At 39.1% G+C, this 23,580-nt stretch overlaps 1 protein-coding gene and 1 pseudogene across 2 annotated transcripts in view; one reads left to right on the top strand and one right to left on the bottom strand.

Annotated features, from left to right (window-relative positions):
• Positions 1-1,740: 1,740 nt before the first annotated feature.
• The window catches only part of KCNH8 (potassium voltage-gated channel subfamily H member 8), a gene marked incomplete at both ends in the record, with an annotated part of 389,811 nt that continues 367,971 nt past the window's right edge, over positions 1,741-23,580 (top strand). The window contains one exon of the mRNA XM_082840176.1: positions 1,741-1,816. Within this exon, the coding sequence (XP_082696302.1) occupies positions 1,741-1,816 (76 nt within the window). The remainder of the gene's footprint in view (positions 1,817-23,580) is intronic.
• LOC309962267 (large ribosomal subunit protein eL31-like) lies at positions 17,572-17,964 on the bottom strand (annotated as a pseudogene). Its single transcript has one exon. The product of its transcript is annotated as a large ribosomal subunit protein eL31-like (transcript).

Consider the following 23,580-nt stretch of genomic DNA (forward strand, 5'->3'; position numbering starts at 1 on the left):
GCGCCGCGGCCGGATCTTCTTGAATTTCAACACAAAGGGAATCCTCGGCCGCAGGAAGTGCATCACGAGGAAGGGGGACCGGGGGCGGGGAGAGAGAGATGCATCCCTCCCCCTCGACACCCCCCCGCTCTTCGGGAGCCCTGGGCTGCCGTGACGACACCCTCAGGGTCCCCCAGAAGCCCCACCAGCCGGGAGAATCCAAACAAGGAGGCTCCTTCCCCGCAGTAGTGAGGGGCGGGCGCTCTCGCCTCCCGCCAGGCGCCCGAGCTTCCCGGAGGCGCGGACCCGGCTGCCCTGGCTGCGGCTCTCTCACCTGTTCGCTTCACCCCCTTCTCTCCTTCCGGGTGCACTGGCACCTGGGCCGACGTTTGTTTTTCCACCCCGGGCTCTCAACTTTCCTCCTACATCCTCTTCCCTTCCAGGTTTTCTGTAGATTCTCGGCTCCGGGGGTCCTGCACTCCCAGCGGCGCTGCTCCCCGGGCTTGGGCAAGGCTTTCCCGGGAGGGAGTCCCCGCGCCAGCAAGGGGGGGCGGGACCGGGAGGGACCATTTTCGTTTTCCCAGATGCTGGCCGTGCCGGGGACTCGCCAGGCTTTCTACCTGGAGGTGCTGGTCGGGGAAGGAGATGAAGGGCAGGCGAGGCTCTTTTGTGCTGCAACTATATTTATGAAGCAGCCTTACGGGTTGTACTTGACGTATTTTTCAAACCAATAGCAACAGCAAACTTTTCTAGAAAGGTTTTGTTCACATTTCACCACAGAGTGGGAAACCATTCATTATCCCTATAAAAAGCTATTATTTTGTTATATTCTTTTAGTTTAGAATGGCTTGGGGAGACTAATAGTAATTTGGGGAGAGGGACTGAAACACCCCTTCCGAAGCCCAGGATGGGAAGGTGGGAAGACCCCGGCGCTTTGCATCAGTTTCCCGGTTGAAAGACCCGGGGGACTGGGGAGGGGGCCTTGCAACTCACTCCAGGCTGCCTTGCTCGGGTCGCGGGCACTTCGCCGCGGCAGCTGCGCCGGAAGGGGGCCACCTCCCCCGGGGACGCCTGGCTACCTCAGCTCTCGCGGACACCGCAGGGGGACGTCCCCGCTCCCAAGTTCTGGGCGGCCGGGTACCTGCCCGACCTGTCTCCTCCCCTTCTCCAATACCACACCCACGGGACTCTGGTCTCCCCGGGAGAGGGACAGAGCGGGAACAAAGGGGTCTTTGTTCAGCGGCTCCCGGGGGGTGGGAGTCGTGCTTGCTCGCGTTTCCCGGCGCCCCTGGGAGATGGGCAGGCTCCGCGACTCCGAGCCTCGCCCAGCCTCGAGCGCCGCCCTCCGCGACCCCAGCGCCTGAGGTCAGGTTGCGGCGCCCCGGGCCACCGCGGGTTCTTCCCGGGCGGGCGGGCTGCGCGGCGGCTCCTGGCGGGCTCTGCCGCCCGCGGAGGGACGGTGGGGGTTCTCGGAGCTGGCGGAGGTGGAGGGGGCGGGAGAGGGAGCCTGCGCCCGGCTGAGCCTGGAGGTGCGGGGCGGGCTCCGCGAGCACTCTCTGGGCTGCTCCTGCCGGAGCCGCGGCGGCTGGAACCAGCTCCTTCGCTCCTTCCATCCTCCCCCTTCTCTCGAGCGGCCCCATCACTGCGCCGGGCCCCCCTCCCCTGCCGTCATCACGCTCCCCTTCTCCCTTCTTGGCACTTTCCTCTCGAACCATCCTTCTGGACAAACTTTGATGGAGAATTTCACACCACGCTGGAAAAATGCCGGTTATGAAAGGATTACTGGCGCCCCAGAACACCTTCCTCGACACCATCGCCACCCGTTTTGACGGAACACGTAAGTCTTGCACTTCGATGAGCTGTATGGGTTTTTTTTTTTTTGAATGATTTTTCTCCTATAAATTACTTTCGTTCCCACCCTCCTTTTTGCACCAGTGGATTTTGTTTCCTTATGTTCCTGCTGAGGTGTCTTTTGTGCGAGGAATTTTTTTCCTCTCGTGGTTCGGTGTAGTATTAACACTTCGGTGTAGTTGGCCCCCTTGACTCTTAGGTTTGTAAAGTCTGGAAAAGAACCTGAAGAAAGACCGACACCCGTGTTCACTGTGGGACCCGTAATTCCTCGGTTTTTATTAATTTTATGAAGTGAAAATGAAAATTGTCCATATTGGTGAATTGCCAATCTGTCCTTCTAGAGTTTCAAGGCTCCGTAAATTATAGGGAGAGTTTAGAATGTTCTTCGTCTATGGAGCCTCATTCTGTGAGGTCTTTTGGATAAGCATGATCCCATCTGAGTTTAAGAAATGCAACTAGAATCAAGATTGCCAAGTGTAAGCTTCCCGTAGAATTCTAAACGTTATGAGTTTGTCAGAATCCTGATTCCTGCTTCTCAGGTATTGAAAGGTAGCATACCTTTCAATCTGAAATTATCCTAACACTCGAGGAGAGACTGTTGGAGAAGGAGAAGCCGGGCGTTATAAAGGTTGATCTGATCATAAGAGGAAGTTTCAACATAATTTTTTTGAGGGTGAATATTACTGGACGCTTAGCTTGTTTAAGCTTCTGTTTAAAAGCAAAGATATGGTGTGTGGATTCTTGGAGACTGTTGGGAAACGTCTGCAAGTTGTTCTCTTTCAGGACCACGGCCAGGTCCCCGTTCATTCCCAGGCTTCTCAAACTCCCCTCTTCTTGACCGGTTGGTTTTCCCTGTAATGAGGAGTCTGTACTTTCACCCCCAGCAAAAGCTATCAATTGGTTTCACTATGAATATCCACACCTTCCTCCTAGCTTATGTTGCTTCTGCGTGCCATCTTTCCTTTTCTGCCTGTTACACAAGACTTGTAGAAACTCATTTGTTCTAAAGGCTAGTAGTGATTCAGGCATCATTGTTTTTTAGGATGATGGCATATTTCTTGGAGCTGATGTGAGAGAGCACATCTAACTCTATTTTCACTCCAGTCATCTGGATACACAGTCCTACTAGAATGGGAAGTAAATCCTGGACTTTCGCGCTTCAGGAGTAGTTGGAAAAGTTTATATGAGGGAGAAATGAACTATTTACTGGATTTTATTCAATTTTTATTTTCAGCCTCTAGACTACTCAGGGTAGTTGGTGAGCCTTTCCTTCCCCTTTTATGATCTAGATGTGTCAGACAGTATGAGTGAAGTGCAATGCTATTATTTTTGTGTCTTCCTTAGATAATAATAGAAAAATATAATAAAATTTCAAATCCCTGCCAGTGACATCATACCCACCACCCAACCACTACACAAAATCACCACTGCTATCTTCATGCATGACTGTGGTTACTAGTATTTGTTACCTTAGGAACTGATCAATTTCTAGTGGATGTTTGTTCTAGAAGTTGCAAATTTAAGCCCCAAAGACTTTCAATATTGATCACAAGTGCATGTATTGAAAATGAGCTAACTGGTAAGTGGTCGTTGCTTATCTCATTGTTATTTAAAGTTGAATGGAACGTAGTGTGTTCCCAGCGTAGCCCTGGGAATTACTGCAGGGATATATTTAAGTACCAGTTGCTAATGAGAGGGGCTTTGAATCATCTGTGTGAGGACACTTCTGCCTCTTTCACTATAACATTTGATAGACAGAAGGCATGTAGAGAAGGAATTGTGTACTAGTGAATAGCTCTTTTTCTATTTTAACTACACATTAATGTGAATAAAATAGAAGCTTAGAAGTTTTAAATTGTTGTTTGGGAAGACCATCATCACATAACCAGCATTTAGAATATTAGTAAAACTAAAACTTGGAGAGCATGCTTGGTCTGTTCTCCAAGGGTCTGTGGGATTCCTGGAGGGAACCACTTTGTATGAAATCAATCTGAAAATAAGTGAAGCAAATTTCAAAGTAATGAGTGACATAAAGATTTACTTTAGCAAAATTTTGTTGAGAACTTTTAAAGATACCCCTCATTCCAATAAACCCCACTCAAGGAAAGAGGACTGTATCCTCTTATTTGCTTTTCATTTGAATTGCAAGATGACTTGAATAATCTGAAACTTAAAAAAATACATGAAGCAAATTTAAGCCACAAATTTTGCTAACATCATGGCATATCAGTTTGCCTGCTAAATATTTAGTTTATCTTTTTCTATCTTGTATGTGTTGACACTTATTAAGTATAATTACTATCCCTGAAACTCTTTTCCTATGATCATCCTTCTTTCTCTTGATTTTTCTTATAGCAGTCATTTATTTTCTTGTGCAAGATAAAACCATTTGAAAGTTTTAAATTAGCAAAATTGCCACTCGCCCAAATAAAAATTATACTGGAGAGTGCCTAATGTTATTATACTCAAAATGTAATGTGTTTACTTGGTACATTTTCTGCCTTGTTAGGTATATTTTATAGTCATGTTAGTTTCTTATTTTGTTTTATTTTGGAAAATATCACTGAAAAACTAAGAGAGCAAACAATAACCCTAGAAAACCACCTTGCTAACTTAACCACCATGAAATATTATTATTATCTTTATTGATTTAATATTGTAATGGAAAATAATAAATCTTAAAACATCATGTAAAATTTCTCCCAGGAAAAATTAAATATATGACAAGAAAAGCCTATAACATAATCTTACTGATTTATCAGTTGAGTTATTATCATCACAGGGCAACAAAAAATAAGTTAATAATATATTTTATCACCTAGTGACACTTTATTATTGAACGTAATAGGATATTTTTTCTTTTTAATATTTAAGAAGTGAGCTGTTGGTCAGGATTGAAAGTCAATAGTGGACCATTAATTGAAACTTTTTTCTCATATTCAATATAATTTTTAAAAACTATTGGAAAATATAAATCTTTTCACATAAACTACCCTGACATATATTTACTCTTGAAATATGTTCTCCTGATTTATGTTTAACTGAATGTAAATGAGACTTAGCAAAACTAAGAAGCTTGCCAATATTGAATATGTGTACCCCATTTAGGGGAAAAAAGTAACTCCAATGAAATTCTTTGACTCATTGCATATATCCATACTTCTCACTTGAAACACTTAAACACACACACACACACACACACAATGTTAACATTATGACCTGCATATAGTTTATTTTTACATCGTTCATTTTTTTTTTTTTTACACATTTAATGTACTTAAAAAAATCTCTTCTGCGTAGGCTTTTGCTTTAAGTACATTAATATTAATCTGGACAAAGGGAAATGATAATAACAGAACACATAAGTACATATTTTAAAAAATAGTTTTTCAGTACAAGTATTTGCCACAGAGTACCATTTGAGAAAAACACATTTCTTTGAGGATATAAAACTTTCAAAGGGAAGTGTCCATTTTCCAACAAAATGGTGCATTAGCCTACATTTTCCAGTCACATCAAAATTTGGCCAGAACAATTCTTTCTCTTTGGGGTTAGTGAGACAAGATCTAAGCTCTAAAGGAAGTTTGTAGCCCAGTAGACTCTATCAAGGAGTCAAGGAGATTCCATTCAAAGTATTCAGAAATAATGGTGGTTTAGACATTCATTTTGTATTTGCATATGTTTTATGTACTCCTGTTCAAAATGGTCCAAGGAAATTTGTTAAATTGAAACGCTTCCTTTCCAGAGGAAACTCAATGGAGTTTCTTTTCCCCTTTATACTTTCATCAAGGTACATAGATCTCTTAACTTCAGAAGCATAGAAAGAAGGGTAATGTACCAAATGCTGTAGCAAAGGGACACAATAAGGAAGGGGACAGTGGGAACTTCCTAAGTCTTTGCTGGGCTGTAGTTAGAAGAATATCATCAGAGGCATTTAGCCAATAAAAAAGATTGAGCTCCATTATGTATGGGTCTGTCTGTAAAAGGCTGTTACATGAAAACATTCAAAGAAATACCTAGCACTCCATAGATATCTCCCCACAAATGGGAGTTCGTAAAGACGCGTTGGTATTTTTTGCGTGCCACGAGTAGTCTCTTATTCCCATTCTGTATGTTTAGAGAGACAGTTCCCACGTCAGTTTTCTATTTCCGGGTAGTGAATTACCACGCATTCAGTGGCTTATCATCTCACATTTTCCGTAGGCCAGACATCCAGGCAAAGACCAACTGGGTCCTGTGCTCAGGGCTTCCGGAGACTACAAGGCTGAAACCAAGTTGTCAGCTGAGGCTCGAGGCCCCCTTCCGAGCTCTCGTGGTTGCTGGCAGAATTTAGTTCCTTGTGTTTTTTCTCAGCAACTGGAGGCTTCCTTCCGCCTCCTGACACATGGCCTCTTCCCCAGGCCCTATTACAACAGAACAGCTTACTTCTTCACAATGACTCAGCCATAAAAAGGAATGAAGTAATGCCGTTTGCAGCAACATGAGTGGACCGAGAGATGATCATACTAAGTGAAGTCAGTCAGACAGAGAAGGACAAATATAGTATGATATCGCTTATATGTGGAATCTGCAAAAAGGGTACAAATGAACTTCTGTACAAAACAGAAATAGACTCGCAGATGTAGGAAACAAACTTATGGTGACTGGGGTAAAGGGGAGAGGAGGGATAAACTGAGAGATTGGGATTGACACACTACTATATATAAAATAGGTAAGCAATAAGGACCTACTGTATACCATAGGGAATTCTACTCAATACCCTGTAATGGCCTGTATGGGAAAAGAATATTAAAAAAGAGTTATACATATACATATGTATATGTATAACTGACTCACTTTGCTGTACACCTAAAACTAACACAACATTGTAAATCAACTGTACTCCAATAAAAATTGAAAAAAAGAATAAAAAAAGAACAGCAGGAATGCCTGTCGTTTAGAAGCTCACCTTGGTCAGGCCTACCCAGAATAATCTCCCTTTTGACTCAAAGTTGACCGATTATGGATCTTAATTACATCTGTAAAATCCCTTCTAAAATCATATGACCTGTCCAAACTCAAGGGAAAGGGACTAGATGGAGTGTTTACACAAGGGGTTAGGAATCTCGGGCGCCAGTTTAGAATTCGATCTGCTACCGGTGCTGTCCCATTGCTGTACTATTATACGAAGCCTAACGTTCTCACGTCTGTTCTTCTGTGACGCAGATTTATTGAGCATGCTCTATGTAATTCTGTACGCACGTAAACTCTGCTGAGCTTGCATCTGCAGTCTTGGTGAATGTAAGGCCCAACTCACTGGTGGGAGGGTGTTTCTTTATATTTGGTGATGGCATATGAGTCAACCTAGCCTAGCCACGTTAGTCAGCTGTGTTAATCAGATTCTTCATTCTCTGATCTACAAGTAACGTGGGAGACATAGGGATATTTTCAGAATATTAATCCCAGTCTCTTGACAGGGTGCTTCCTCTTTCCAGATAAGGAAGGTTACATGGGGTCTGTTGGTCTGTGTACGGGTATCTTAATCTGCACTGGCGGGTGAACCACAAATGTGACATCTGCAAAGGACGCAAGACAGGTCCTTGTATTCTAAGGTGACTGAGCTGCTTCCACTTTATTTACCTTCTTAACCAGTTCTGTTACTGGCTTCGTATGTGGACTGTTTTGAAACAGTATGTTTTCCATCTTTTTCTTATGCTTCTAACCATGTTTCAGATTTTAAGAAACTCCCCATTAGGCACTCTTGTATTGAGGTTGACTGAGTTAAATTAAATAACTTTGTTTATGTAAACTTTATTCCAAGTTTACTAAAAAAATAGAAAAAAAGAAAGAACAAGAGAGGGAGAGGGAGGAGAGAATAGAGAAGAGGGATGAGGAAAGGGAATTATTTATTTTCATTCTTTTGACTTTGGAGATGAATTCTTTATCTTAAAAAGGACTTATTGCATGGGTTCTCAAAACTTCCCTGCAATGAACAGACTGTTTGATTTACAATAATTTGGATTTAGGTATTTACCAGAAATGCATTTCTTTGGATGAGTGAGATATACAAATAAGAAGAAAAATTTTATTATGTAGTCTTTAAAAATACCAGATAATTTTTTTTTTTTTTTTTTTTTTGTGGTACACGGGCCTCTCACTGTTGTGGCCTCTCCCGTTACGGAGCACAGGCTCCAGACGCACAGGCTCAGCGGCCATGGCCCACGGGCCCAGCCGCTCCACGGCATGTGGGATCTTCCCGGACCAGGGCATGAACCCGTGTCCCCTGCATCAGCAGGCGGGCTCTCAACCACTGCGCCACCAGGGAAGCCCCCCAGATAATTTTGTTTTGACATCATCATATAGAGGAAGATAGATAGCTAACATGTTAAGAATGGAAGTTATACCCACAATCTTTTCTAGGCTCTGGCATTTGGTGTTGCCTGTAGACCAGATCCAACACACTCTGGGAGGGCACAGTCTCTCTTAGGAAATCTTTGCTTTATTCAAACAATCAAACATTTCTTCAATGCTATTTAATCCATGCTGACTATATACAAAGCCATTATGCTAGGATCTTTGGGATAAATCATGCTTGTCCTTCTCTCAAAGAGGACAATAAATGTATGCACAAATTACCATCACATAGGTTGGAAGGGGATGAGACTGTTCAGGGTGAAGGACTCTGTACATTTAGATGAGGGAGGAATAATTTCCTGGTGGGGGGGAATGAGCTGGCGGGAGTCATATAGTAAATGACTTCTGGGTGGGAATGATTGGCTCATATATGATAAGGGCAAAAAACACTATTCCATTTACTTGGTCAATTTGTGCAGCACTTGTCATTGAGCTGGAAAGGGGGGCCTTTAAGGAGAATACCAAGTATCTTAGAAGACGTGAAGGGGGCAACGTAGAGGCAACAGGACAATGGAAAGTCAATAAGGCCAGACGAGGAACATCTTTGAAGCCAGGGTACTTTGTCATAATAAGCCATCGGAGGTGGTACACCCATGTCTCGGTAAGAGAAATGTGTTGTCCTGTATGCCTGGTGTGAAAGCTCTCAACCTTCCCATGTTGCACAGGCTGATGCATGATATGGGAGAAATGTCAACCTTGAAACTGAAGATACTTCTTTTTCTTTTTTTCTTTTTTTTAATTGAAGTATAGGTGACATACAATATTATATGTTACAGGTGTACAATAGAGTGATTCACAAATTTTAAAGGTCATATTCCATTTATAGTTATTATAAAATATTGGCTATATTCCCCATGTTGTACAATATATCCTTGTAGCTTATTTTATACCTAATAGTTGTACCTCTTAATCCCCGACCCCTATATTGCCCCTTCCCCCTTCCCTCCTAAAGTGTTCATTCTTTCTAGCTAGAAATTACTTGCAGCTTTCACAAGAGTTTTTACCATTTTTTCAGCTTCTACCCATTAAGGTTTACAATATTAGTGTCTGAATTTCAGCTTGGGCTCTCTGGACAAAGCTGAGAGTCCCTCAAGCCCATGGGTCTCAATGGGAAACAGCTACATTGGCTTGGTCTTGCCACTGAAAAAGCAAGATATTATTGTACTCTGTGTGTGTGTGTATCTGGCCCCTATGTCTAGATGCTTTTAATTAACTATTTTCTTAAAACATTTATTTTATATTGGAATATAGCTAATTAAAAATGCTATTTTCTTTTTCTTTTTGTGCGGTACGCGGGCCTCTCACTGTTGTGGCCTCTCCCGCTGCGGAGCACAGGCTCCGGACGCGCAGGCTCAGCGGTCATGGCTCACGGGCCCAGCCGCTCCGCGGCACGTGGGATCTTCCCGGACCGGGGCGCGAACGCGTGCCCCCTGCATCGGCAGGTGGACTCTCAACCACTGTGCCACCAGGGAAGCCCTAACATTGCTATTTAGTTTCAGGTGTACAGCAAAGTGATTCAGTTATACATGTAGAAGTATTACCTCTTGCAGTGTTTCCAGGTGTGCATACCAAATCACTAAGACACTTCTTACTATCTGTCCTAATAAAGGCTTTACACTTGAACAAGGGTCCCCTATTACACAGCAGAATTGCATGTTCTTCATTTGCTTATGGATGTCTGCTCTGCCTAGGAAGCTAACTTTCTCTTAGGAAAGGGAAAGATTGATTTCTGACCACAAGGTGAGTGCTGTTCTCCTCCAGGGCTGCTCACCCCTGTGTTATACTGTAGAATGACGCCTGTGGAGAAGAAAAAGAATTGAGGGTGTGCTAGAATTCCATCCCCGTGAAGCCACTGGAGAAATGCCAACAGACAGAGGTACAGAACTGCAACATCTGCAGAGATAGCCCATTCACCCGGGCCATACATATTTGCTGATACAGTCTAAACACTAAGTTTTTAAATCCATTTTGGTTTAGCAGAGCCTACAAACAAAAATGATGAGACTTCAACTTTACCTGCGTTATAGTTCATACTTAGCAACTGAAGTGATTGAAGAGTTTTCTCAATAATTTAAACAGTCAAACATAGTTCTTGGCTTATAAATTCCCTGGAAGATAAATTGTGCTTTCCTTTTTAGCTGTTAGTACAACTATCCATCTCCCTCAAGCCCTTCAAAATTCACATGTCCCCAAATGAACTAATAATCTTTTCTAGCCCATGAAGCCTATTTCTTCTCTGGCCCCATAATTGGCATCACCACCCACCCATCTCTTCAGGCTAGAAATCTGAGTCGGCCTCCACTGCGCATGCATCAGATTGGTTATCTGGTCTTTGAGATTTCACTTAGAAATGCCCTAATTTGGCTTCTCATCTCCCTCTTCCTTGCTTTTACTTTAGTTTGGATCCTGTTTCTTAGCGACACAATTGCAACCTTACTCTGTCTAGACTCCCGTGACCATAAGCTCTTATCCGACCCGCTTGCGCCCCCTTCAGTCTGCATTGTCCCCAGAGTGATTTTCCTTAAAAGCGCTATCATCATTTAATCATGTAACTACCCACCGGTTCCCTGCTACCTCTTGGAGGATGTCCAAAGCCCTTTGGGTCATCTAACCCCAAGATGATTTGGCAGCATCTTTTCCAGCCATTGCCTCCTGAGGCTGCAGACGTACTCACCCCAAACACCCCTCTTGCTCATCCTGGGCCTCTGCATGGTACCCATCCTGAAGGTCCCCTTCTGTCCAAACTCTTTCTGTGAGGCTCCAAGTAGAGCCAGGTGACATTTCCTCTCTGCTGCCATGTTACCTTGCCCATCCCATCCCTCCAGTCAGCTCCTCTGTGTGCTCTAATGATCTGCTTTCGGATTTCACCACTCAGCCATCAACTCCTTCAAGTCTTCCTCACTTGGACTTATACTTGGAAGAAAGTCTTTGCTCAATAAATGTTTTTTGGGGTAGAAGCATTTCATATTTCTTAAAGTCCAGGTCTGTATATTAATTGTCTTTATTTCCCTTCAGTAGTAACTGGTACTCCTTTTATACAGTACTATGTGGTTAAATTTAGTTTTGAGACATAATTCTAGACTGGCTTCTAGCCCCTCATTTTCACATGGTTGAAGTACTAATTTATTTTATAAAACTCTAATGATAATAGTGACTACCATTCAGGGCATGTCTGCCTGCATGCTGTGTGCTGTGCTGGTGCTTTATCTGTTCCTACACAACCCAACACAGCAAGAAGGCAGGCAGTCCCCTTTCTGTTCCAGATGACAGGACTCAAGCTCAGAACTTTTCTAATGTTATCACAGTAGCCTGTGATTTTTCTACTATAGCCTGTGATTTTGCTACTATATCACACTGCCTCTAAAATGTGGTTTTTTCATAGTAAGTATAAACAGACTGGGGCAACCTGTGATATCATTTCTCGTTTCTAACTCTTGCAAAAAGGGATTTCTGCTTTAAAGATTTTAGCCCTTTCTAGTTCATATGCTGCTTTTTTTTTTCTCTTTCGATATACTATGCTTTAAGTACTTGTCACTTAAGAATGTGTTTAGATTGGTATTTAAGACATATCTGGAACTACTAAGTGCACTTACTGTGCAAAGCAGTTTTGCTCATCAAAGAAAATCTACCGTCCATTTTTAAAAAAAATAAAGAAACCCATTTTCTTTGAGATTTTGGTGCTTAGAATTTGCTGACTTTAGAACTTCCTTGTGATATTTTTGTTGTCAGGCTAATCTTTCCATAGAAGATATTCTAATTCTCATGGCTGTTATAGTGACATCATTTTGTATTTTTACCTTGTTAGTGTTCTACAGAGGAAATTCTTCTACCTATTTTGAGTCTGCTTTTATTGGGAGAAATATATTCTCCAGTCTCGGCACTTTTAACAGCAATCATTTACCTTTACTCTACAATGAACTTACAGTCAGAAATAAGGGTACCTAGCTCTCTAACTCTCAAATCTAATTTAAAGCTCTTTTCTTTTTTCATGTTTTTCTTTTTCTTTTTTTTTTTTTGTTCTAATAAGTCTTTTGGACAGATTTCCTTATTGTACCTGTGAGTCCAACCAGTTTCTTACTCTAGTTATTGAACTAGAGGGAACTGAGACCAGAGTGCTTTTCAGTCTTTCCATATTTTGATTGTCTAGAAAAAATGATCCATGTAAGAAGTTCAGATGTTATCAAACTGTCAAGTACCCACTTTGACAGGAAGTGGCTTGTCCTTAAGTGTGATATTCTGGCTATTCCTCCAATGGAGAGAATCATGTAGAAGATTAAATGGGGCATGTTTTTTTATCTCGACACAGAAATAAATGTTTCTGCTGTGATTCCATTAATTGTGAAGGAGAATGAATGTCTTGGGACTGGAGCTTTTGTTTTGTATTGTAACTTTTGATTTGAATAAACGTTATAAAATTATTTGAAAGATAGTAATAATAGCTAATATTTGCCTAGCATTTCAGTGGATTCGTTCTTTTTTTCCATCTCTTGAATTGCTTTTGAACTAATAGATAACAAGTGGCTTCCTATTATAATTTTTAACATACATTTACTTTACTGTAAGTGAAGTTGAGCATTATTTAATATATTTAAGTTCTATTTGAATTTCCTTTCCTGGGCATTATTTGTTCATATTCATTGCCCTTTATTAATTAAATTGTTGGCATTCTTTTTTTGACATCTATGAGCTCTTTACAGAATAACAAAGTGAATACTTTACTGGTGGTGTTAATGTATATGTTTTCTTCAATTTTGGTGGGATTTTTTATTTTTATGTAAGTGAATTAATCAATTTTCCTCTTATGATTTCTGTGTTTTGTGTCATACTTAGAGAGGTATTTTCTATTCTGAAATTATTTAAAAAATACATCCTATGTGTTCTACCATAGTTTCATTTTGTATATTAATTTTTTCTCCTCTATTAGTAAGTTCTGTCATTTAATCTATTGAGTACAACGTAGGGATCAAATTTTTCCTTCCTAGATTCCTATCCAATTTTCTAACAATATTTTTCAATAATTCATCTTTTCTACACTGATTTGAAACATCTAGTTTATCATATTCCATATTTCTATATGTAATTCTTTCTATATTTTGACTTGCTATCCTATTACATTCATCTATTTTTTTCTTTATGTGTAGTTCCACAGTTTTAATTATAGAAGTTTTATGATGTGCATCAAAAGTCTCAATCCATTCTATTTTTCCCCCCAGAATTTTACTTGGCTAATCATACTTATTTGGAAATCCACAGGAACTTAAGAATCAGATTATCTAGTGGAAAAAAACCCCGATGATATTTTCAATGGAATCTCCTGGAGGAAAATGACATTTTTATAATGTTGAAAATTCATATCCAAAAATTTGCCACGTATTTCTTTCACATCTTTTTTGGGATTCTCAATAAAGCTCTTGCACATTTCTGCTTTATTTGATTCCTAGTAATTTCATCTTTGTAACGGTTATGTAAAATGGATTCTTTTCTTCCACCGTTTAGTTTTTCTAATTCAGTCATGTTTATTTGTTTGAAGGCTATTGATTCTTAAATTTTATTGTTTTTCTAACCAGCCAGCTTGCTGAGTTTCTATTATTCTTTGTAATAATTTTGCAATTTTTTTTGAGGTTTTAAGGTAACAAACAATATTGCCGTCAAATAATGAAAAGTTTGTTTTCTTGTTTCCAATTTTCACAAGTCTTACTTTTTGTCCCCTTAGTTTTTTTTTATTAATTTTTTTTTTGGGCTGCATTGGATCTTTGTTACTGTGCGCAGGCTTTCTCTAGTTGCCGTGAGCGGGGGCTACTCTTGCTTGCGCTGCGCGGGCTTCTCATTGTGGTGGCTTCTCTTGTTGTGGAGCACGGGCTCTAGGCACACGGGCTTCAGTAGTTGTGGCACGTGGCTCAGTAGTTGTGGCTCGTGGGCTCTAGAGCTCAGGCTCAGTAGTTGTGGTGCATGGGCTTAGTTGCTCTGTGGCGTGTGGGATCTTCCCGGACCAGGGCTCGAACCGGTGTCCCCTGCATTGGCAGGCAGATTCTTAACCGCTGCACCACCAGGGAAGTCCCTCTCCCCTTAATTTTTTTTTCTATTGTCTAGTTGTTTTGGCTAGTATTATAAATACTATAAAAATGGTGATGATAAAGAATATCCTTCTTGTTCCTGACTTTAATGGGAATTATTTTAGCGTTTTTCTAATAAGTATTTTTCTGGTTTTTAGTTTGAGAAATAAATATTTTATTATTAAGAGATTTTGTCATGTATTCCTATTTTATTAAGCAATTTTATCAATTCTTTTCATCATCTATTCAAATAATTCTATGTTTCTTGTTGAATTAATTAATATGATAGATTCTTTTGACAGATTTTATAATATAAACTCTCTTTGCATTCTTTCATTAAAGGTTTCTTGGACGTGTTACTGGGTTTTACTTGTTAATGTTTTACTTAGTATTTCACTTAGAATTTTACTTGTTAATGTTTTATTTAGAATTTTAGAATGTGTGTGTGTAATAGTCATTTTTTTCTTTTTTTTGCATGTGTGTATTATTGGATTTTTGTTGGGGACCACAGATCCATATCTGTGCCACTTATACTGTAGAGTCATTGGGTTTAGAATTTGTGCCAAATTTTTCTTATTTTAATAAATTATCGTTATTTATTACATTGGTGAGGTTTATAATGGTATAATTTACATGCAGTAAAATCACCCCTTACAAGTGTATAATTCGATGAATTTTGCAAAATATGTACAGTCATAAAACCACCACCACAATCAAGATTTGGAACAGTATCTCTCCCCCCTCTCCCCAAGGTCAGTACCCTCCCCCGCCCTTCCAGTCCCTAGGACAACTAATCTGTTTTCCATCTCTGTGGTTTTGCCTTTTCTAGGTTGTAAGGTTAATGAAATCATACAGTATGTAGCATTTTTTGTGTGTGTCGGGGGGTGGGGGGGTGGGGAAGGTGGAGGTGTCCGTCTTCTTTCACTTGTCATAATGCTTTTGCAATTAAGTAAGTTTTTTGCATGTGTCAGTAGTTCTATTTTATTGTTGAAAATTTTATTCAGTTTTGGTTTTTCTTATACATGTAGAAAAAAATGAAGCAACAGTAGTTAATGTATTGATTCAATAGTAGAAGAGCTTCATAACTATTAATACCGTCAGGGTTTTCTATGGAAAATCAGTTAATCTTAATAATACTTGAGTTTTTGCATCAAATTTATGGATATAAGTAAAGCTTTCCAAAGTTTGTTTTATAGAAGGTAAATCATATATTATTTTAAAGTTATTGTAAATTCAGTTAAATGGATCATTAAAAATAAAGTTACTTGTTTTGTGATGAGAAGACAAATGTAGGTTTTGGTAGAGCACAGTGTCATAGTAAAGACAATATTTATTAAATTAAACAATGTATGGAGAAGGAAGATGTGCTTGGGGGCTTCCCTGGTGGCACAGTGGTTGAGAGTCTGCCTGCCGATGCAGGGGACACGGGTTCATGCCCTGGTCCGGGAAGATCCCATATGCCGCGGAGCGGCTGGGCCCGTGAGCCATGGCTGTTGAGCCTGCGCGTCCGGAGCCTGTGCTGCGCAGCGGAAGAGGCCATAGCAGTGAGAGGCCCGCGTACCGCAAAAAAAAAAAAAAAGCAAAAAAAGAAATGTGCTTGGACTTGGATGTAGTGAATGCATAGTACATTTTTGTGCCCCCAAAATGGTGCGTTCTGTCAATCACTGTAGAGGCTGTAATGGTCAAAGTTACCAAATATGTTTATATATGAAGAATTAGTTACAGTAGTTACACTACATGATGTTTGTTAAATACAGAAAAAACATTTGGCATGGCAATACATGGTTTTTCTTTTTACTGTCATCAGTCATAATTTTAAAGTGTCTGAGCCTTTGAATGAATGCTTTGTAAGCAATCTAAGTGTCTGACAGTTATTATTCTTTTCTGAATGAAGCTTTTATATTTTCTTTTCATTTTATTTGAAATCACGTGAAAATATTTAATCAGAGTATTTAATAAACAGAGTATCAAAAACTTCATTTTAGTCGATAGCGAGGATTGTAAACCAAACTGTAGGACAAGAATACATTGAAATGTATCACTAGACAAGCAAGGGAAAAAATTAAACAATAAGAGCTCAAACTAAGCGCTAGATTTAAGAATTTTCCTTTGAAATATTTCAACTTGGAAGACTTTTTTGATGAAGCTTCTATATTTAATTGGATACATTTATCAGTACTGAAACTGAATGCAGTTGAAAAGATCTGTGATTTTGCAGCGCCTACATTTGACAAAACACTGAAAAGAATTATAGAGATACCTTTTATGACAAATTTTTTATATTATAGACATTTTTGAAGGTAATTACTCTGAATAAAGAAAAATGAGAGGACCAATGAGGTATTTGAACTGAAATATTTACACTTTTCAACATATAGAATTGAGATATTGTCAATGTAGCAAAATTTGGGGGACAAATAGAATTGAGAATATCCTCTGTATAGCAGAATTTGTCATGTCTACAAGGTATTTCAGCAACTACAGAGTATCTTTTCAATGAAAACTTTTCATGGTCTATAGCCAAGAGTTAATTGAAGATGCCCACAATTTCAAATTTATTTACCATAAAATACATCGTTGAGGAAAATTACAGGCAATTTTATGGAAAAAATTTAAATAATATATAGATACAAAAGACATATTGTTTAGAATAATACCAGCAACTTGGTGTAATAGACAAATATGGCTAAATACATGACAAATATGTGAAAATATAATGAAAAATCATTGTGCTTAGGTGCTTATTTTATTTTCTGGTAATATATAGATACTATCTCATAGAAATAATGCTATGTTTCAAAATAGTTTTGGAAGAAAGAAAGGTTATACGTTCACTGATATAGTAGAACTAGTCAAAAATAAAAAAGTAAATACTTTAATAATTATACAATTTTATTCTTTGATACCTATTTTCACTTTCAAAGGAATCCGCAAGTCATCCTGTTATGCCCACCTCATAACAAGATATTCACAGCTCTTTGAAATACTGCTTTTTGACCTCCTTAGGTCTCCAAGTACAAATTTCTTTAAGTTAGACTTTTTACACAATTTACTTTTGATACTGTCTTCTGAAGTAGATTGATGAAGTTGGGGAAAATTTTATCCCCCATTTGTAATTGTTAATATAAATATTAAAATAAATTTTCATGTGTTTATATAACACTGTTTGCTATCTCTTTAATTTTGTTATACCAGATACCTTGAATGGAAGTGACTTGGGTCGCTCTTGGCCTGTGATCGTTCCTAAATATTTTTATTGTCATTTATTTATTATTTATTTTTTGCCGTTCTATAACTTTACTGAACAATCAGCAGTTAGTTCCCATCCACATTAACTGTCTGTAGATTTTTGAAAGTGGTGGCAGGTACATAGGTAAGCAGCGTATAGAGCTTGTTTGGTGAATCTTCATCTGCATTACGTTTTCTGGACAACCGCACACGGATACGGTATGGGACATTCCTTATTCCTTCGGCACAGCAGGTTTGTTGAGCCCGGTGTCAACGCGTACATCTGGAGTTCCCATTTCCTTCCTGGCAAACTTCTGGATTTCTTTGAGCGCCCGAGGGGCACGGTTCTTGAAAGGCACTCCAGGGACGCGCTTGTGAATGTTGACAGTGTATTCTCTGGTCACCACCTCCTTGACGGCGGACCGGCCCTCTTCTCGCAGCGCTTCTTTGCCGGAGCCATCCTGACGGGCTATTGTCCCTATTTTAGAGAAGAGGACGCAGAGGACCCTAGAGAGCCTCAATATTTTGTCTCAAACTGGTACATGAAAGGGACGGACTCTTACTCTCATCCTTCAACTGCAAAACCCGTGTTCTTCCTTCAACTTTAGTCTGATTTTCCTTTGAAAGAAGAAAAAGGGAGGAGAATTGACATTTAGTGAGTAACCATGAACCCAATGCTATGTTTGGTATTTTCACCTATATTAGTTTATTTAATCTCTGCAATACTGCAGGCTAGATGTTTTTATTCCTACTTTGTGGATGGGGAAATTGAAACCCAGGAAGGCTGAATAAATTGCCAAAAGCCACACACTTTACAGGTAGTGAAACTGGAATTTACACGTTTTGTTTTGACTAAGCAGTCTGGGTTTAATTAAAAAGACAAAAAATTGGGGCTTCCCTGGTGGCGCAGTGGTTGAGAGTCCACATGCCGATGCAGGGGACACGGGTTCGTGCCCCGGTCCAGGAAGATCCCACATGCCGCAGGGCGGCTGGGCCCGTAAGGCATGGCCGCTGAGCCTGCGCGTCCAGAGCCTGTGCTCCGCAATGGGAGAGGCCACAACAGTGAGAGGCCCGCGTACCAAAAAGACAAAAAATTGGAGCTAAATTGTAAGGCATTCAGTTTATTAGGATTAAGATCTTAATGGTTATGGTTGACTTCACTTTGAGATATAAACCACTTTTGTGCTTTTTAAAAACACACCATTTGGGAAACTCAATTCAGAAAGTTATAAAGTGGCAGTGTTTTATAAACAGTAGTTAGTGGATTGTCCAAGAATTTACTTCCCTTGTTAGAATAAATACCCAAAATGGTTTCTTGTTATGTGAGGGGTCATGACTATTGATGCTGGAGATAACTTGAGTGCCACAAGCCTAGAGTTATCTATAGAACAATGTTACACTAACTTGAATTTTAAAATGCTTCTGGCCAGTCAGTGTTTGCATAGGAGTGGGAGGGGATGGAGAAGGGTGGAATCACAAAGAAGCATGAGGAAGCTTTTGGGGCTAGGTAAGGTGCATCTGCTGTGCTCGTAACCTCCTATTTCTTTGTTTCCCTTCTTTAACAGTTCCCCAAACTCTATCCCAACATGTACATTCATATAGATACACACACACACACACACACACACACAAACTATTTATAATTTAGTATCACTTCAATTAAATGTTAATTGCTCCCAAAGTATAATATCTTATATAATGTAATCGTTTCTCAGGCTTAAAGAATTTACAACATTTTCCAATACCAGAGAGTTAGATGGGGAAGAGATTTTGGAAATGTGAAATGGCTTGTGTTTTTTTCCGTGAACTGGCTTAAGAATGCTCAAAGCTGAATGTTCAACGTCTTTTAGCAAGAGTACGAGTCCCTGTGGCATGTATTTTAAGGAAAGATACTATTCCCAGCCACATAGCCTTTTTATTAGTCTTACTTGTTCTAATGTCCTCATTTATTTGTTTTTATAAATTATATATATTTCTGTGAGCCACATGAATAATTTATTTTTTGGAACAATTCGTCATACAAATAAACATAAGTTTTAAGAAAACTTGTTTTTTTTTTTGTTTTTTTTTTTTGCTTTCTGAGAGACTTTCACTGGCTTAGAGTTTTCTAGGTTAAATTAGGTCCTTTGGAGGATGCAGCTCATATTTTTTGCTCTTATTCTTTCATTTCTATAAGGTTGCTTATTTTTCAGTGACTAGAGGGTTAGAAACTAAGATTCAGGGAAAAATGAATGATCCCTCCTAGCAACGTATTTTTCAAGTTGTCATTTGTTGAGGGTGGATGCAAATGGCAAAGATACATGGCTTTCCTTCAGTTTTCACATAGACATTCGGTAGCTTGAATCTATAAATAAATGAGCCTATCAGGAGTAAGATGCTGTGAATAACAGATCTCCTCTGATCACTAAATTCACTTAAACGATTGCATGTATACTTTTAAATTAGTATCTGTGACACTTTTTGAAGTGGGCAAGGAAGTGCTTCCACAGCCAAGTTTACAGAGAAAAATGAGAAATATCTCATGAACCCAGAGTGAGGAAGGTTTTTGGTGGCCTCTATAAAGTGAGACGCAGAAATGGGTTTTGAAATCTAGAAGAATAGCTCACAGGTAACTCTGCTGTGTTCGTGCGCAGATGAGGCTCATAGAGATAAAGCATTTAGAGAAGAGGGAGCAGGGGAGAAAGGCACAAACTGTGTGGACGTAGGTGTCATGGCAGAAGGACACACTGAGTCATTAATCTGAGCTATTTACAGTGGATAATTCGTGAGAAAAGGATAGAACATTTAGACCAATATTTAAATTCACCTAAGAAGGAAGGAATTATACATATGACTATGATTCTCTTGACCACTGCATATTCTATATATTGCAATTCATCCTCAAAGAAAATAATTCTCTTTGCTTCCCCAGGACTTAAGTGTGCACAAATTCTCAGCAACTGTTTATGAGGTTTGACATCCCAAAGTTCCCACAGACAACGTTATTGATCTTTTTTTTTTTAACATCTTTATTGGAGTATAATTGCTTTACAATGATGTGTTAGTTTCTGCTTTATCTGCGCTGGTATCTAGCACCTGTGTATTAGACTCACATTCCTTTTTTCCCTCCCATTACCACTGTGATTCCTTCCCCGCAATATCCCTACCACCACCCTCACATCATCTCATTCTCTCTCTTCTCTCTTCTGTGCCTAAAAAAATAAAGAGAGAAAGGAAAAGATGAAGGGTAGATACCCTGAGGCAGGTAATGTTTCCTCCTTCCTCTTCCGTGGCCTCCCCTCCAGGCTGCATCTCGTGGTTTCTTCCCTCAGCTCAGTGGTGTTTGACATCTTTACCTCTGATCTTGGTACTAGGCTTTAGAAGGCAACGGTATTTTAAGGATTTTTTTCTGTATATTTTCAAATACAGTTGAACAGAGTAACTTTTTAAACAAAAAAATATGGTGATTTCCTCAAAAATCATATTAAAAATGCCTCCAAAGGATTCTACAGACATTAAGAAGTAAGTTTCTGCAGTTCTCCTGGCAAGTTCATAAATCTCAGGACCCCCTCTACTTTTAGGGAAATGGAAAAATACCTTGGGTGAAATCAGGCAAGACAGTCACTAGTCAAGGATGTACTTGAAAAGCCCTAATTGGGATCTCCTTCACTCTTTTAAGGAATATTGATTTTTTTTATGTTCTCAACCTTCAGAACTAAATCAAAACTCAATTTTCATGTTTTCATGAGTTGATTTTCCCATTGTGTCTTAAAGCATGTTCCTTATTCAATCTGCCTGATATCTACTACACGTTTTAGAATGTAATTAATAAAAATATTCACTATCCTCAAGGAGGTGATGTCCAGCCTAGGTGATGAATATGAGTGCTATTTCCAATAATAAAGTCTGGAGACTTACAATGGAGAAACATATAACATTTGAATTATTTTGACTTCTATATAGTAAGAATTTTATGCCTGTTTTCTTTAAGAAAAGGAGTTTTTGAGTTTATCTATAATCGTTTTGTTTCTGTTAGTGAAAAGAATTGCAAAAGAAAGTAATATGCTAATGTCCCCTTTGAATTAGACACCAATCATTTTATGTTTTATTTTATAGATTCTTTGACCAGCTTATTCATGAGAATGTGCTTTCCTCTTCTCTTCTCCTTCTTCTTCTCCTTCTCCTTCTCCTTCTCCTTCTTTTTTCTGATGGTGAATCTGGCCTCCTTACCCCAGATGAAGTGTCATGAGTTTTAAAGGACATCCCCACACTGGGATAAATACTTTCAGAGTCCATCCATTTTATAATGGATTAGCTTGTTCTAAATATAGTAATTTAGAAATACTCTCTTCACATTTAGCTAAAAATATATGAACTTGAAGAAGTTCATGATTTGAAACACATGCAGAATAACTGTTTTGTTATTTTATCACACACTTTTTTCTGTACTCCTTCTTTTATTTTATAATGGCAATGAATACTCCAAGTGACTTTAAATAGTTGAGATGCCACTTTATAATAATATTTTCTGTAAACTCCATGAGAACATAAAGACTAATTCTGCCACACTTTCTAGTATGTTTCTTCTGGAAATACTGTATTATCATCTTTGATCACTTCTAATATTAAAGTTGGTTTATTGTCTTGATTTTTCTGTGGATCATATGTTTACCCAATTAAACATAAAGGCTGATTGTAAATTGGTTCTCCTAATACACTCTCTGACATTTCAGAGGGGAAAAAAAATCCTGTGAGCTATTTATATTTACATTTGAATTCAAGTACACGTTCTCATACAGTACAGACTTCACCTTAGACAATTTCCTCAACTAATAATATACTTTCAGCAGCTGTGTGGGAGTTTAGGATCAAGTTAGCTACATTAGCTTGTTTACAAATAATGCTACCTAAAATGATAAAAATTCAAATCATGATGTCAGTACTTCCTCTGGACTTGTTTCCTATTATTAGGATTTTCTCAGAAAATGTGTGCTGCTGAGTTGGGGGTGAAATATTTGTTTACCTCTTGTCCTCTAATATTTCACTCTGTTTTTACTGTCAAGTAGATTCAGAAGGCTTCTCTGGTAAATCACTAAAAGAGACCTGAAGAATTATCCTGTTTCAGCTTCTTATTTGAAGATAAGGAAAATGAGGTTTAGAAAGGCAACATGACTTGTCCAGGGTCACATAGCTGGTTAGAACCCATGCTTTTTATCCAGTGCCATGTTCATTCTGTAGGTGAATAAGTGAAATTGAGAGAATATTTGACTTTGAGACTCTAACGTGTCTTTTCTATGTAGACTTTTATTCCACGGGAAATGTCATTTCTACCCAGACTCTTATTCCATGGAAAATGATGTTTATGTTTAAAATAGTAAATATCTTAGAAGTTGTGAGATTTGCTTGGACAACGGTGACTAAAATGATAACTTTTAAGTATTTTCTAAGAAAATACATTGTGGACAATGTAAAGTTGAGGTTAAGCAAAAGCAGAAAAATGAAAACATAATGAAGACTCAGTAAAAAACAGAAGACCTATTAAGGTTTAAAACATGATTCTGAGTCTTCCAGATTTCTCATGAGAGGCCGTGTCTACCTTGGTACCTTGGTAGAAATTGTTCTCTAAGAATATTCTATGAATTCTTTTTCAATTAGTTATTAACACCCTTGATTATTGGTTGAGTTCTAAGCCTTATACTGGATGTTTTGCATGTTCCGTTGGGCACCACTGTTCTCTTAGGTTAGAATCTCCTTTTTTGCCCTCTGAAGCAGAAATGGCCTTTAGTAGCCATCCCTGAAGGTGGACACAATTGAGGGGAAGAAGAATCATTTTTTTAATTTTCATTTTGGCAAGTTAAAAGTACCTTACTGAATCAGTGTATTGGGATTTGGGTTAAGGTTCCAATATCCAAAAGTAATACATAATTGACACTAAGTTAAATATCTGTATTCCACATGGCATGAAACTATTGTTGTCTTTGTGGGTAGTCACATCCTGGCCGTAGAGTGACTTTTCTTCCTAGGAGCCTACAGAACTTCATCCAGCAACATTCCAGTTGGGGGTGGGCATACAAACATGGACAAAGCACTGTTCTTG

The sequence above is a fragment of the Leucopleurus acutus genome (assembly GCF_964270905.1).
Source record: "Leucopleurus acutus genome assembly, chromosome: 5".
NCBI lineage: Eukaryota > Metazoa > Chordata > Mammalia > Artiodactyla > Delphinidae > Leucopleurus > Leucopleurus acutus.